Source organism: Calonectris borealis, chromosome 9, assembly GCF_964195595.1.
Source record: "Calonectris borealis chromosome 9, bCalBor7.hap1.2, whole genome shotgun sequence".
Taxonomy (NCBI): Eukaryota; Metazoa; Chordata; class Aves; order Procellariiformes; family Procellariidae; genus Calonectris; species Calonectris borealis.
Genome location: NC_134320.1, coordinates 3,752,847 through 3,768,796, shown reverse-complemented (window position 1 = coordinate 3,768,796; position 15,950 = coordinate 3,752,847). Strand labels below are relative to the sequence as shown.

Genomic DNA, 15,950 nt, shown 5'->3' with positions numbered 1-15,950 from the left:
CGAGGCGGCGGGCGGGAGCCGGGGAGCGCCGCGGCTCCCTCAGCCTTGAGGCGGCGGCGGGACAGGCCCCAGCGCAGCAAGCGCCTGCAGGGCGCGGCCCCCGCGCGCCGGGACGGACCAAGGCCCCCAGTGACCCGGGGGAGGCCGGGGGGGAGCGCCTCCCCGCCCCGAGCCACGGAATGGATGTTTCCGACCGCGCGCCCCTCCTCTGGAGTGCCGTCACAGCGCCTGCTGGCCAATGGGAGAGCGGCACGCCCGCCACGTGAGGGTGTCTCCCCCCGCCCCCCGGGTCAGCGCGCAGCCGGGGGCGGGGGACCCCGCGCGGGAGCGGCCCCGCCCGCCCCCGAGACTGTTTGTCCTCGCACGTGCGGCCCGTCACGTGACGGGGAGGGAATCCGGCCCCGCGCGCCCTCCGACTGGGAGCGGAAGTCCCCGGTATCTATGGTTCCGAGGGGGAAAGAGCGTCCTCCCTTCTCTATGGTCGCGCTGGCACCGCGGGGCCGACGGGAGGCTGGCGGACTATGTACATTTTTCCCTCATTACCTCACGAGCGGGGAGGAGGCTGCCGGGATAGCGGAGGACCTTCCCTCGGCCTCGCTCCAGTCCTCCAGCTCCCCTCGCTGCCCGGCGGCCCCGGGAAGCCCGGCTGCCGGCCCGGCCGCGGCGGGCCCTGCCCCCGCCCTCCCCCCGCCCGCCGGGCCCGCTTCTCCGGGGAGCCTCGCCCAGGCCCATGGCTCCATGAGGCGGGAGAAGGAGGCGGCGGCGGCGGCGGGGCAGCAGCGGCGGCGGCTGGGCTGAGGCGGAGGAGAAGCCGCGTCCGGCCCGGGACGGGAGCAGGAGGTGGGCGAGCCCGGGGAGGGGGGGGCAGGCGCCGCCGTCCCGCCCGCCCCGGCGGCAGGGAAGGGGACGGCGGGGAAGGGGGGGGCTCCCGCTCCGTGGCGCCCCCTGGCGGCGGCGGTTCTGCCCCGCCGGGGGGGGCGGGCTGCGCCCCCCGGGGGAGCCGGGCCGGGGCGCGGGGGGGCTGCGGCGGCTCCGCGGGCCGCGTCCCGCGGCGGGGCCGGCGGGACCCCCGGGAGCGCCGCCGGAAAGTTTGTGTCCGAGCGCGCGGGGCTCGTCCCGCGCCGGGGGGGGCGGCGGGGCCCAGCCGGCCCCTGTGCCGGGCGGGCGGCCCCCCGGTTGTGCCGCGGTTCGGCGTTCCGGTGCGAAAGCGCGGGGAGCCGGCCGGCGGCCCGCGGGGCAGGGCAGGGCAGGGCGGCGGGGCGTTGCGCCGGGTCTCTGGTGGGTCCGGTCAGAAAGTGCGGGCTGGGGCCCTTCGCAGGGTCCGCGCCTCCGCCGGCTGGCGTTCGCCGCTGAACCGTGCGGGCGGCGCTTCCCCGGGCAGGGGGAGCTCGGAGGCGAGTGGCCGGCGGAGGCCTTCCGCGGCGGGCAAGCGGGGCCCTGGCTGGAGCCCCGGCGATCGGTGCAGCTGCCTTTGTTAGGCCCCTTCTGGCTGCTGCGGCGGTGGCGGGACGGTGAATGGGGAAGACCTCTTCCTGCCCCGCCACGTCCTCAATTTAAAATGAGGAGTTACGGTTTCAAACACATAAACACGTTATTTTTCCCCCGAAACGCGGCCAGCCTTCAGCGATAACTTGAAAAGGCTCCTCTATCGCAGCAGCCTCGCTGAGCCACAGTAGCGTAACTTTCAATAGGCACCGAAGAAAATTACATGTTTACTCTGTCAAAGTTATACTTTTCCTTTTTTTTTTTTTTTTTTTGTTACGAAGGTAGACATCAAAGGAACAAGGGTGATTTTTATTGGGTCTTGTAAATTGTTCCTTATGCGGATTACCTTTCTAAAACCTTGAGGTGAGGATTCCTAAGCAGAGTAAGCACTGCAAGTGTATGTGTGTTGTGCCGAGAGGCATGTCTCTCGACGCGTCTCATCCCAGTGCCGGTTCAGTTCAGGGTGGTGTGACTCTTAGGATGGCTGGTGAAACTTCTCGGATGAAGTTTACATTGTTTGCACATGCAGAGAAGGAAGGGAGTTGTCACAGCATGAATTCAGCGCATGTCACACCCCCTGGTTCTGTGTATGTGCTGTCAGTTCAGCCATCGGTTAAACACTTGGAAGAGCTGGAGGGATGCCCTGGTGGTTAAAGAAGTAGCCCGGTACTCGCAAGAGCCGAGTGTGACCGCCACTTTTCCATGGTGTTCTCTGTGACTTACATGTCTGTGCTTTTAGCCCCATTTGACAGGTGGGGAACTGTTTTTCCCTCCCTTTGTGTGTTTAGATCTCATGGTGGTGATGGTATTACACTTATTTAGGTTCCTACCGTTGATGTGTGGTCCTTGCGTATCATCTTCGTTCATTTTTGTCTCCATAGGCTTTCCTCCCTGTATTTGTTCCACCCCTTCTTGTGATGCAAGAGCTAGCATTCTCTTTGCAAGCAAAACACTGTTCTGGGTTTTTTTTTTTTATACTGTATCTGTTTCCTGCCATTACCGCTTCCCTCTGTTCGGACTGTGCACAGTCTTCAGCTCTGTTCGGACTGTGCACAGTCTTCAGCTCTGTTCAGACTGTGCACAGTCTTCAGCTCTTCCTCCCCTGCGTATCCCGACTGCACACCCTACACGTTTACTCATGAGCGCTGTTGATTTACTTAATCCCAGAAAGCAAATGCAGGTTCTAGTTCTTCGGGTCTGGAAAATAGTCTGTTGGTTAGAAAATGGTGGTTCAATGCTTGTAGCTTCTCTTTGCGTCTTGCTGAGGCTAGTGCTAAATCAAGGACAGCACCCCTGGGAGTCCAACCCTGAAGGTGTCATTCGGAGTTGTTGTCACTCGTCATGAATGGGGAAGGGAAAGGCGCTTGTGGTTTTTCAATGGCTTGTTTGCCGTTGGTGCGGGCTTTGGCCGAGGGGGAACGGGTGATCCAGAAAAGTAGCGGATGGGTTATATCTCTAGTCCAAAGTCTTTTTGTCTTTTTTCTTCTGTTCTCCCGCAGTTTCATTCCCTTTATGGGAAGGCTGGTTATGGGTTTTTTGTGATAAGCTGCCTATTACAGTCTTCAGTACACCTCAGCAATAACTTTAAAAGTGTGATTTCATGCATGTTGTGTACACACTTTCAATTTAGGTGTCAAAACACCCATTCTGCTTGCTGAACTGGTTTTAGTTCTGTACGTAGTTGCACGGGTTTTCTTCCTCTTTTTGCAAAAGCAAACCTCTCTGACACCTTAGCAGAAGCAAGGAAGCAGCTGTTGGTTTTTCATCTATAACTGTTTTGTGTATTGCTTTTTTTTTTCCCGCCCCCTCCTTGCCAGGGTTCTGCAGTGCTCCAGGCAGCGAGTTTTGAAGCAGGATGGGAAAAAGACGCTGTGTTCCTCCACTTGAGCCCAAGCTGGCAGCTGGCTGTTGTGGGGTAAAGAAGCCCAAATTGTCTGGGAGTGGAACGCACAGTCATGGGAATCAGGCCACAACTGTACCAGGCTCCAGTTCAGGTCCTCTTCAGAACCACCAGCACACAGACGGGAATAATGGAAGGGAGAACGTATCTGACTTGACTTTGGGCCCAGGAAATTCCCCAATTACTCGAATGAATCCCACTTCAGGAGCTCTGAGCCCACTTACTCGGCCCAATGGAACTGCCAACAGCACCAAGAACCTGGTGGTGACAGCGGAGATGTGCTGCTACTGCTTTGATGTACTCTACTGTCATCTCTATGGTTTCCCTCAGCCACGACTTCCTCGATTTACCAATGACCCCTAGTGAGTAAATCCATGTGCGGGAGGAAAGCTGAGAAACCAGCATCCAGAGCTGTGGTTTGGTTGGGGAGGAGTAAAGGGTTTCCTCTGGAAAATGGGAAAACTGGTATGCAGGGAGGAAGGGGGGCGTTCTGCTGTTTGCTTTGTCTACCAGAAACAAAAAATCACACGCTCTAAGTGCACCAAAGAGTAAAAATATTCCGTAACGTTTGTTGGTGGAGATGAGTGGAGCTTTGAAGAGTGGCCTTCAAGGGAGAACGTGCTTAGCTCTACAGAAAGAGAGCTAGGCAAAATATGAGGAAGTGCGGTGCTTCTTCAGCTCACCATCTGATGTGTTGCGCGAGACGTTGCATACTTGATCAAGGAGTGCAAACCCACTTTGTGGTAACGTTCTGTTAAAGTTTGCTCCCGTCTTTGTAAATAGATTGCTCTGCAAAAAATTAACTGCACTGTGCCTCCCATAAAATTGTACTGAAAGAATGAGTGAAACTGAAATTAGAGTTTTCAGAAAACAGTAAAATAATGTCATTAGTTGAAGCGGATCCTGCTTCTAAGGTCAGGCACTAACTTGGTGAAGGGACAAGGAGAGAGCCTTCCTTCTGTAAAGCAAGTGGAAGAGAATAAAGAAAGAAGTTGAAACAAGTTCCCGGCTCATCCTGAAACAAGTGCTGAGCTGGTGAGAATTGAACAAGGACATTCACAAGGGTGTTCAGTTGTCCAAGTTAGTGGGTTTAGCAGGGAGAGGGACTGAAAATTTGCCAGCTGTGGAACTGAAAAGCTGTATTACGGAGGTAGTGCTAGTTGGGCAATATGGGGAGAAATGGAGAGTTAACTTTCAAGGGCGATACCAAGGTTAAGAAGAAAGGAGGTGTGTATGAGAAGAAGTGAAGAGAAGGATTTATGAAGGTATTTCGCTTTGGTGAGATTTAGCTAAAGTTTATCTGAAGGTTGAACGCGTAGGTGTGGAAATGTTAATGTTGTTAAAATGTTTGGTGGAAGAATTATATGGGAAAGATCAATGACAGATGCATCTTCTGACACTCCTCCAGGGGCCACCTCCAGAACAATAGATACAATAAAAAGTTGTTGACATCCTTAATTTAAGTTAATGAATTTTAAATTGATGTAAAGGAACAATGGCTTAAACAGGTCAAGGACTTTTTCCGTGTATTGAATGTCTCCCCACCTTATTGGCTGTCAGTGTGGATGTAGGTTGTGCATCCATGCGGTTATTATCCGAGCAGTATTATGGATACATGTTCTGAATGCTACCGCAGACTAAGCTGTTTAATATTGTAAATACAAGTGAATGGAGAAATACTCTGAATATAGAATAGTTCCCAGGACTCCCCAAACTGAAATATTTCTGTTGTTTTTCATACCTAAGCTAAGGAGGCTCCTTTTAGAAAATGATACATTAGTCTGCTTATTATTTTGTCACTTGAAATGCAAAGGGTTTTTTTCTGTTGTTGTTGTTGTTCTGTTCTTAAGTCAGTAAGAGAGATTATTTTATACAGATTTATTATTTTGGTGTTAAAGGAGATTTCTAGATGGATTTTGTTGCCATTTCTGTCGACTAGTTTCAAAAAGGGCGTTCTTTCAGGAATCTCAGCTGTTTGAATTTTATGCCCGAATTTGAAAAGTAAAAAATTGTTCACTGGGTATTTCTCTGCTGATAATTTAAAAGGCTTTTAGATCAGCACTCCAAAGCAAAACCAGCACTTCTCTTTTCTTCCCCTCTGGGCAAATGCCTACCTGAATTTTCTTGTGTTTCAGCACCTGTGGTGTTGCTTCTAGTTGTATGTACCCCAGGGAAAAGCATGGGGCTTGCTCTCTTGTAGAGCAGCACACAGGGATGATCTGTCACACTTGAGACAGTAATGTAATGAACTTCAAGCCAAACGTTATCAAATATAAGAGTAAGCAAAGTGAAAATACATAAATAATTTCCTTTTTGTTCTTTGTAACAACATTAATGTCGATGTAAGAGATCTTTGAACAAAACAAAGCTATATACCAGAAGTCTCTCTGGACAGACAGAAAAGAGGGTGTTGATGGAAGGAATAGAAGGATGCACAGGTTTGTCCCGACCTATTTCTCAGAAAACAGATCTTCTAAATTGGTGCTGAACCCCAAAGTAAAGCTAGAAGTAGTCGTGAAGATCAGGATTCTGCATAAACAGGGTAATAACATAAAAGTTACAGGGTTATGACTTGAAAACTACTGTGAATTCCAATTACCAGCTTGAGAGGATATGCACATGGATGGGAATTATGGAGCTGGTAGATACCTACGGAGTAAGGGAACCTTACATACATGTTAGCAGCGAGGTTCACAAATCAATGCAGAGAAGGTGGCATTGCAAGATTCGTAGTTATGTCTGAATTAACTTGGTAAATGGAGAAAATATCCCCTTTGTTGTTCAGGTTACTGAAAAAATGTCAATTTTGAACCTGTATAGCATGCCAGTAGTTAACTATGGTTACTTCTTCCACTTTTGTACTTCAGTCTTTGATTTTTTTAGTAATAGATATCACAAACTGGTACTAAAACTACACCATGCAAGTTTTCAGTTGCCATGAAAGACAAATAATAAGATACTTGCATCATAAAATCCGTACTGTAACAAATCTGTACTTTTTTTGCTAGTACGAGCTAAGTTCTGATTTGAACAAACTATATTTTGCTACTTTAAAATTCCCTTTGTAGTTGCAATTGGAGAACCTAGTTTTTAGTTGCTGAAACTCCCCTCCCCTCAGCCTAGCCAACTCATCAAACGCACCTAAGTAGGATGTTGTGGCTGGGGGAGAAATGGTTGCCATAATGTGCTCAGGATATGGCTGCAAAGTACTGGTAAGTGCTCTTGGGTGAATGTGGGCAAAAAATTGTCATGACTTTTCTCAGCACATCCGGGAAATACACTCTTCAGGGAGGGGCTGTGGAACAATTGGCTTATTTTCAGCTGCACCTGCAATTTGCTAAGCGCATTTATTCTTCACATACAGAAACAAAGTCTTTTCTACAGGAAAAAACTTCACAATAGTGAAATTTTATATACTTGTACAAAATCATGATCTTTTTTTTCCATGCCTCAGTTGTTATGACCACAGTGAAAAATTGTTCAAAATGTGCTTTAAGATCTTTTAAAATATGACAGCCTTCTGAATGTAATTATCCTGTCCTTTCTGGTAATACCTCTTCTATTATAGACACAGAAAGCTGTGTCACAGCTCAGTGGAAACATCTTTTTTGGGGGGGAGGGGAGGGGAAAGAGGTGAATTGGAAATGTGAACCTGTGAATCCGAGAAGAGAAGGAACTTACTTAGATTTGTATTCTGTCGGTGATGCTTTTCATTTTCTCCCCTCCCTTTTCTGTTTGGGGTGAGTGTCACATGGGCTAAGTAATGGTTTCAAAACTTTAATTAGATTAAGCTAAATTTCCACTGAGCTTGTGACAGTAATGTTTCTCAGAAATCTCCTTTGTAAGTTTAGTATCTTTTTTTGGTAACCTTTCTAATGTATTTTCTTACACTCTGTTTCTGTTTTCTGTTTCAACATATGGTAGCTAGATGACAGTGTAGAGGAATGATATCCTGCAAGTGCCTTGAAGTGTTGTTGGAAAACTAGAACAGTAAATCCTCTGTCTTGGTCAAGCAACCATAAGGTGGCTGATGGCTGTGGAAGAATGTTTCCGCTTCCTTTGTGGGCAAAGTACTTCACAATTGTCACTTAAAGGCTATTTGCTATTTTGGGTAGTACTTCTGCCGTTGGTCAGAGCTGGTAACTAGATCCTGAATGATGGATTTATGCTGTGATAGAGTTTTTTAATTCCATTGTTGCTCTGAGGAACATCACTGGGCATTGCTTTATCAGTACAGTTTAAATTACGTTCTAACTACTTAGACATAAGAAGCTCTGTTGCCTGTATTTGAGAAATCATCCACACTTCATGCTGGTTTTGTGTCCAAACAGAATCCCCTCACTTTTTTTGTAATGTTTGCTGCAAAAATATATTGCTTACAACAGCTTCAAGAGTTTGAGGAAAGTAAGTGTCTGCGCTCTGATGTAGAATCGGTTATTCTGTTTTCATGTTTTAGAACTCCTGCCAATGTTTGTTTAATTTCAGAAAATTATTTTCTTAACACTGAATGTTTTCTATCATATTACTTATCTTTTAAAGTTCAATAGAAATCCATAGACTGATGTGTGGAATCACTGATGACTGACTTTCTCATTTATGTTTGGGTTCAAAGTGACCACATGTTGTATTCAGTACTATGTAATCTGAAAAAGTAAGATCACTCATCCTGTTTTTATAATTAGATCAGCATCATCAGTTGCCTTGCAAAATTTTCCACGTTTGGACGTTCTTGTATGGCTGCAGCCACCATTGGCCTTTCTTTACTCTTCCTCTCTACAGCTGTTTGCAACTTCACTTACTTCTGTAGAAGTGAAATTTTTGCATTCAATATTCACAGTCGTCTTTACCTGTTTACCTCTTCATAGAGCTCTTCTGAATACTGTTATTCTGAACTTCTTGCTTTTGGGGGCTTAATCATGGCTTCTAGTTTAACAGATTGAAATGAGCCTGCTGAATTTGGGAATCTACGATTATGCCTGTAAATTCATGATAGTAGACGGGGAAAGTGCAAATCTGTGTGATTGAGTAGGAACAATATAGTGATTTAGATATGTGTTCAACGGGAGAATCTGTGTAAATGCAAATCAAATGTAAGGTAAGCAAAAGATGTGAACATAAACTGTTTGAGCACTAGGGATGGACCCAGAAGTCAGATCCTCATGGAAATACCAGGGAAAAAAAGCCTAGGCTTGCTTTTTATCCCTTTAAAAAAAAAAAAGAAAAGCTTTTATCCCAAACCTGAATTATAGATGGTTTGTAGAATGCTTGGGGATCTTTCCATTTCAATGGTATGACAAAGAAGTAATCTTACTTGCTTCACCTATATTAATTTTGATATGGGTTGTCATGTAAATTAGTGGATGCTACCAAATGAGGCCATTACTCACAGAGGTAATCAGAGGGGTCAAATAACCGTATCACTCATTAGAAGACAGTGCAGAGCCTGGCCAGGAAGGTGTTGGTGGAGAGCTTACACGGTACTGGTGGAGAGAAAGGAGTATGCCGAAAAGGTGGGGGGAGATGCTGGTTTTTGCATTTGGGGGGGTGTGGGTGTGGGTTTTTATTATTGCTAGGTAGCAGGTGAGAAAACATGCCTATTGGGGTTTATTAGAGGGAGAGAAAGCAAGTGCACGCATACGTGCTTTTTTACACTTTGTTGGTCTCCCCTTAGCAACCAAATATCTCTAGAAGCTAGAGTATTTCTCTCTTTTGCCTTTTCAGTCCACTCTTTGTGACGTGGAAGACGGGGCGAGACAAGCGGCTTCGTGGCTGCATCGGGACCTTTTCAGCCATGAATCTTCACTCAGGACTCAGGGAATATACATTAACCAGGTAATTATGTTGAAAATGAAATAAATCTGAAATTAGTTTAATTTGCTCAAGATCTATGAGAATTCAAGGTTAAGATGTTGGATCGACATAGTTCAATTTAATATGCTTCACAATAAAATGAACCTGAGAATTGTATGATAGTTAGGGTGAGGTAATATATCAGGATTTCGTGGAACATCTTTGACAACAGGTGAATTTAGGTTGACGTTTTAGGGCTAATGTCAAATCTGTCTTGCATACTAACAGTTTTGACATCTTACGTAGCACATAATTTCTCTCCAACTGCAGCAAGTGGAGGACAGCATCAGGAAGCTTGCACTGGTGTTTGTGTATTACAGTTCGTTAGATTAGGAAGAGATGCAAATCACTTTCCCTGCACTAGCAAAGAGAAACATGCTTCACAGAGGCATAATCAAAAAGGGAATAATTGAGCTTCTGACACTTTAATTCGGTGCTTCTACTAGGTAATATATCTTCTCTTTCCTTTAGTGCACTTAAGGACAGCCGATTTCCCCCCCTGACCCGCGAGGAGCTGCCCAAACTCTTCTGCTCTGTCTCCCTCCTCACTAACTTTGAGGATGCCAGTGACTACCTGGACTGGGAGGTGAGAACAGGTGCATTTGGAACTCTGCATCACTCTCGTTCCGTTCGGGTTCGGGTTAGTACATGGTGATGTGTCTCGTTTGTTACAGGGGTGTACGGGCATTGAAACTGGGAATAGAAGAAATGGGGCTGGAAAACTAGGAGGGAGAAGAGGATGGGCTAGCAGTATGCTTCCGGTTGGGAGGGGATCTGGATGGGAGTAAGAGAGACATGAAAATGTTTTATGGATTTGGCCTAATAGGAGATGGGTGTAAAAATATGTAAAAACCTGGGAAGTATTTTGATGCTGTGAATAGAAACTGGGAACAAAAAGTAGTTAAGACCGAAGGTATTAATAGTTTTTAGGACCTTGTACGTGGAAATGCGTTTAGTTCAAGAAGGATTAAATAGACTTTGTGGTTGGGCTATTTTAGGTATGAATCTTGTGTAGAGATCTTGTCTGTCTTGCCCAACGTAAGAGATGGAAAAACTGTCAGACTGCTGACAAGACTTACTTCAGGAGAAGTGGCAGGGAAACTGGTCAGGCTCGTCTGTGAAAGGTGGCAGAGGTCCTTTGTGCTGCTAAGATTGCTACTTGTGAGACCTGCCTGGCAAGGACAGAGAGTGGGGAAGAGAATGTCCTTATCCAGGCAAAAGCCAAACTGGCCATAGAGAGAGAGATGCACAGTGTTGTGGGAATAACAACTCGATCATGGACTCAGTGCTAGCAAACACCTCTTACGTGGCTATTCATTTCCATCTATAGGTTGGGATCCATGGGATCAGAATAGAGTTCATCAATGAGAAAGGTGTCAAACGCACAGCCACGTATTTACCTGAGGTTGCTAAGGAACAAGGTGGGTTTGAGATGGCAGCCAAACATGTCAACACATTGTGTCACAGAATTGGGTAACATAAATCTATGGATTTTGGGTTTGGATCATAGTAGTGCCATGGAGCCACCAGGCTTAATCTGGATAACTGACACCTGATACAGCTGCTGCTGGGTTTTCATCTGGCCTTTCTCTCATCCCACATCTATGCACAGCTGTATCTTAGTGTAAAAATGTTTTAGGGCTTAAGAAATAGAGGATCTCAAAGTATGGATCTTCCAGCTTCATTCAGCGTTGCATCTTTCCTCTTCTATGTTTCTCCCACCAACTAGGATAACTGCAGGCTGCACAGCACCAACAGGAGAGTCCCTTTCCTCCTCATTCTTGCTAAAGTAGCATCCTCCAGATGAGGGCAGGAAACAGGGCCCCTCTGGAGCACACTTCCCACTCAAATATAGTAGCGGTCACCATGGTAACTGCTCAAAATATTGCCTCCTTTCCTCCACCTAGCAGAGTGGAGTGGTCGCATCCTCCTGGCTCTGGGGCAAAAGACTAAGGTAGGAATTTTAACTCTGATCTCTCACATAGCAGTGCACTGTGCTATCACTAGAGCATCAGGTTGAGCCCAATTTGTCTATGTAAAGAGCTAAGTATTATCTTATTTTAAGGCTTAGAGAGCTAACCTTGAGTGGCACGTGATAAAACAGTTTGGGGTCCCTGCAACAGAAGCAAGGTACAGACCTTTGTAAGAAGAGAGGTCATATGGAAAATGGAATTACTGTTTTATAGACCATTGCAGTTCCAGTATGAGTTAAAAGGGGTTGACATGTGCAGATAGTGTGCATGCATAAGACCATGTATGTCCAGTTCAACACTGGTATTTCTAAAGCTCAAAGTTTCCTGTTTAGTTGTTGCTTTTCTAGGGGCCTTTTAATGCATCTCTATCTTTTTGAAACATTTTTATATTGAAAAATTTCCCTTGTTTCTATTTTTCAATAGACTGGGATCAGATCCAGACCATAGACTCCTTACTCAGGAAAGGTGGCTTTAAGGCTCCAATTACCAATGATTTTAGGAAAACGATTAAACTCACCAGGTGAGTCAATATATTTGTCGTCCTTTAATTTTACTTTATAGTGTTTTGTGGGGAATTTAAAGTATTTGTGCTTGATGTAAGTCTTCATGCCTCTTTCAGATGAGAGATGTAGTCTGAAACACAAAATCATAAATGCCACGTGTTAGACATATAATGTATATGGAATGAAGTGCAATGTGTTCGGTCCATGCAGGATTGAAGTTAGCACTTTCTAAGAGAAGTGCCACTGGTTTTAAGATTATCATCCACATGAAAATCAAAAGAAGCAGAACCTTTGAAAGTTAAAAAGGTTGATTTTTCTGTATCTTTACAATGGACTTCCTTTTCTCAGTGTGCTCATCTGTGGATGGTGTAGCTATTTGGAGGTGACAGCTGCCTTAAAACCAAACCACACTCAAATTTGGCTGGTTTTCAGAATTTGCTTGCTTTTCTCTACCCCCAGCTGTCCTATTGGTTTCAGCTCCCTTTATGTTAGTAAAAATTGGGACATTCTGGTTTTGTATAGAAACACTAATTTATCAGGTCGTTCCTTACCTCTGGAGAAATGAGGTGGATATGCAGGGTTTTTTTTAACAGGAGAGGACAGCATGAAGGTTTTCATTAAAATTTCGTGTAACGTGAACTTAGTGCAATTCACAACCACTTTGAACTTATCTGTTGTGTAGCATGCTTTAGAAGCACCTGGAAATCTCTGGTCTCTCAGAGGGACTTCATGTTTTGTGAATTCTGATTGTACAACATGGACTAAGTCACATATATGCTATAATAAGCCTCCCTTCACCCAACTCTCCATCATTTTCTTTTACTAGCCTTTCAAATGTGAAGATAACCATGAAAGTAAATAATAATGAAATACTGGTTATTTAGCCTCTGAAACGGAGTCTTCTTCCAGCAAACTTTTCATGCCCTTTTTTTCCACAGCAAGTGGATAAAAAGAATACAAATTGATAATTTGTGTCCTGTGTGCTACTTCAGGAGTCCCCTTAATTATGATTGCCTTGAATAGGGCTCAGCTTTTGGGACACTGAAGCTAATACAAGCTTAGATGGGTTATTCAGACCGCTGCGTGAGGCAATATCAGACAAAGTAGTTTTTGAAGTTAGGGGGTTCCTCTTGGCTGTTAGCTAAAAGGTGATCTGGGATGAATGTTTTTATGTCTAGCCCCTTCATATTGCGTAGGCTGTTTACGTTATTTTTTTCTTACGCTGTCCCCATAGGTACCGCAGTGAGAAGGTGACAATCAGTTATGCAGAATACATGGCTTCCCGTCAGCATTGTTTCCAGAATGGCACTCTTCATGCCCCCCCCCTCTACAATCATTACTCCTGACACACGGCTGCATGACCAGTCCCACTCCCCAGTTGCTGCCAACGGCTACGACATCATTGGGGCAGATGCCTCTTCTTCCTGGTCCAGTTACTTCTATTACTGCACCATTTTATGATGCTAGCTTCCGTTGCCAAGTCTGCCTTCCAGCTGACCTGGGGGGAGGATGAGAGCATGACAGAACTTCAGGGGCCCAAGCCTTATCTCAGCCTTCCCTCCGAGCGGGGGTTCAGTTGGATCGGGGCTCCATGCCTACGAACTGTCGTGAGGTGCAGAAGACCTCTAGGGTGAAAGTGCCGCTTCGGACTGATCCGTTCTTGTGTGTTACCGACACTCCGGAAACTTGAGTTGTTCGTAACGGAAGCCCCCCAGATCAAGTAGGAGCATTCCCCTGGCAGCCTGGGCAACGGAGTCCAACAAAACATTTTTTAGGTTCTTTTTAATTTTTTTTAACCTCTGGTATCTGTTGTGTACCGAGAGCTGATTGCAGTCCCCACACATCACAGGCGGACATTATGATATTGGGGAGGGCTGAACATCTGGATAGCACCCCATCCTCATGGACAGAAAACACTTAAAGATGTGAAAAACCTTTGGATGGTATTACAGATGAATCCATTATTTAAATAAATCCTAGAAGGCTTTAATTATCAGATCCTACTGTAGATTGGATTCTCTAGAAATCCTCTTGGTTTACAGTTTTCTGGATTTTTAGACAGTGCTCTGTAATGTAGCCTGCTATGAAACAGAATGCTGTTATGCCTGTAAGAGAGAACGTGGCACATGCTGTGTATGCGAAGGACAAGGTACTTGAGTGTCCCTAGGCAGTTTTCTCTGTTACAACCAAGTTTTGTGTCCAAACGTTTGTTTGGACACAATGGAGCCTGATTGGATTAGCAGGGCATTGACTGTAGTCATACAAGTGAGACCAGTGATTGAAATTTGTTTAACTTAAGCTACAGTCTCGGGGACCTTCCTTTTGATAGGACAGCCACTTTCTCTGGTGTGACTATCGGTCTTGGGAACTGTGAGTATTCCAGTTTATAGCAGGCCTATGGAATAGAGCTATGTAGTTTCACTGGGAAGTTGTTATCTTCTACAGTTTAGTCATTACCACATCAAGGCAATGAGTGGGGAAACCTGCGTTACCCAAACTGTGTGAAACTCGTGCATTCTGTATTTCTTCTCCCATCATTGATGATTACAAGAAATACTGTCATCTAAGAGGAAGAGAAGTGACCCAGTTGTTATTCTGCAGCGTCATTGAGGGATGTCATAAACTCTAAATTATGACGCTCTCTCAGTGAGGTCACTGGACTTCAAAATATAATTCTGGGTTGTTTTGTTTTGTTTTGTTTTCCAAGTTTCTGGAGGGTCAACAATGATCAGGAAAGAAAATACGAGTGCATAGCAGAGTAATGGCTATTTGGTTGCGTATACCTTTGAAGTTTACTTGTGTGTGGTAATGATGGCTTTTAAAATTGGCTGGTGTTTCAAGCCTGAAATTCTCTCCTGGCATGGCAGGGAATGGGGCTGGTAGAAAGCTCAGAACTGCATGCTGCTGCTCCTTCTGCTCCTAGAGAAGCAAACAGAATTGTGCAGTTTTGCTTCATGTTGATGTAACGTTCTCCTGCTGGAGGAGAGAGATGTGAGGGAAAGGAGGGGGTCCTATTCTGGATAATGGTGCAATATCGACCCAGCTTTCCTCCTGTACTGGGTCATTCTTACAGATTGCCACTTTTCCCTTGTGATGTTGTTGAAAAGCAATTGAAGATTAAGGGATTGTTTCATGATTTCCTGCTGCTGAGAATAAATCGGTCTTGTTACAAACTCGAGTGGTTTGTAATTACTCTCCCAAGTGCCGTGTAGTGATGGGGGAGGGTGGGGTCAGCTCTGGACATACCATTCACCTTTCAGCTGTCAAACAGTATGATACATAGGGCTACACTCATTACTGTTCAAGTGTTCTATGTTAGAATTTAATTTCTAAAAGGTTTAAAAAAAGCAAAAAAATGGTGCTAAAACTTCACCCCTGAGCACGCTCAGTGAGACTGGTCATGCAGGCATACAGTGCCAGGCTTTTCAACAATACTGTTTCTTTTTCAGATGTTTGCCCTGTTCTGTGTCTTCAACGGTGTATAGTGTTTTCCTGATTTCATTTTATTTGAATAGGGGACGACTAAGGGGTGGGGTGGGGAGGGTTAGCTGTCATTTTTAAAGAACAGAATTTTAGGATTGAGTGACTTGGTTGGTTTAAGCCTGAAGTGGGCTAGATGGTTTGGGACTGGGGAAGCCTTGTCCTCTCCCACTTCCATTTCCCCACTCGGTCTGTTTAAAAAAAAAAAAAACCAAACAAAAATGCCTCTAAATATGTACTGTGTTCTTGTCTTGTTGCAGTGAGAAGCTAGCAAATCAGAAACACTGGTCTGCAGCCTAAGAAACAGGCCCTCTCAGCTTTAGTCCCATAAGGGTCCAAGCTATAAAATCAGTTGAAAAGTGTGTCAATAGTTAAGTTAGCTCAGAAAAATGTATGACAAGGACAGGTGGTCTCAGGAAATAATCCCATTTCTAGATCATTACATGGCAGCTATGCATAAGGATGAAAGAGGTGAACTAGAAACAAAATATACTTTGAGTTGCCTCAAGATGGAGTCAACCAAAATCAATGACCAATTGATGTAAGAATTTCTCTGTGGTTACTTGGCTGGGACAGCAGGTTAGAACTACTCCTCAAAGGAACTGTTACCGGGTTTTATCTGGATTTAACTCATCCTTAGAAGCAAGTGCCTTTTGGTCTAGAAGGGCTTATTCTCATGACAACCACAACTGAGAAATAATCTCACTGCAATTATGAATTGTCTTTGTTTTACAGTAACTACAGGAGAATGTCTTTGAT

General features: G+C 45.4%; 1 protein-coding gene across 8 annotated transcripts; it reads left to right on the top strand.

Moving 5' to 3' along the window:
• The first annotated feature begins 372 nt into the window (after positions 1-372).
• On the top strand, positions 373-14,884 carry AMMECR1L (AMMECR1 like). Of its 8 annotated transcripts, XR_012674811.1 has the most exons (8): positions 373-840; positions 3,303-3,747; positions 9,107-9,217; positions 9,707-9,875; positions 10,566-10,656; positions 11,146-11,189; positions 11,632-11,728; positions 12,946-14,884. XR_012674811.1 is itself a non-coding variant. In XM_075158047.1 (7 exons), the coding sequence occupies exons 2-7, from the start codon at positions 3,341-3,343 to the stop codon at positions 13,055-13,057; spliced, it is 987 nt and encodes a 328-aa protein (XP_075014148.1). In that variant the 5' UTR covers positions 381-523; positions 3,303-3,340; the 3' UTR covers positions 13,058-14,884. The 8 variants fall into 8 exon arrangements, 6 of the variants coding, with proteins under 6 accessions (XP_075014151.1, XP_075014148.1, XP_075014146.1 ...); XR_012674812.1 differs by lacking the exon at positions 12,946-14,884 and having other exon boundaries at positions 376-840; positions 10,965-11,189; positions 11,632-11,689; XM_075158047.1 differs by lacking the exon at positions 11,146-11,189 and having other exon boundaries at positions 381-523.
• Positions 14,885-15,950: the final 1,066 nt, after the last annotated feature.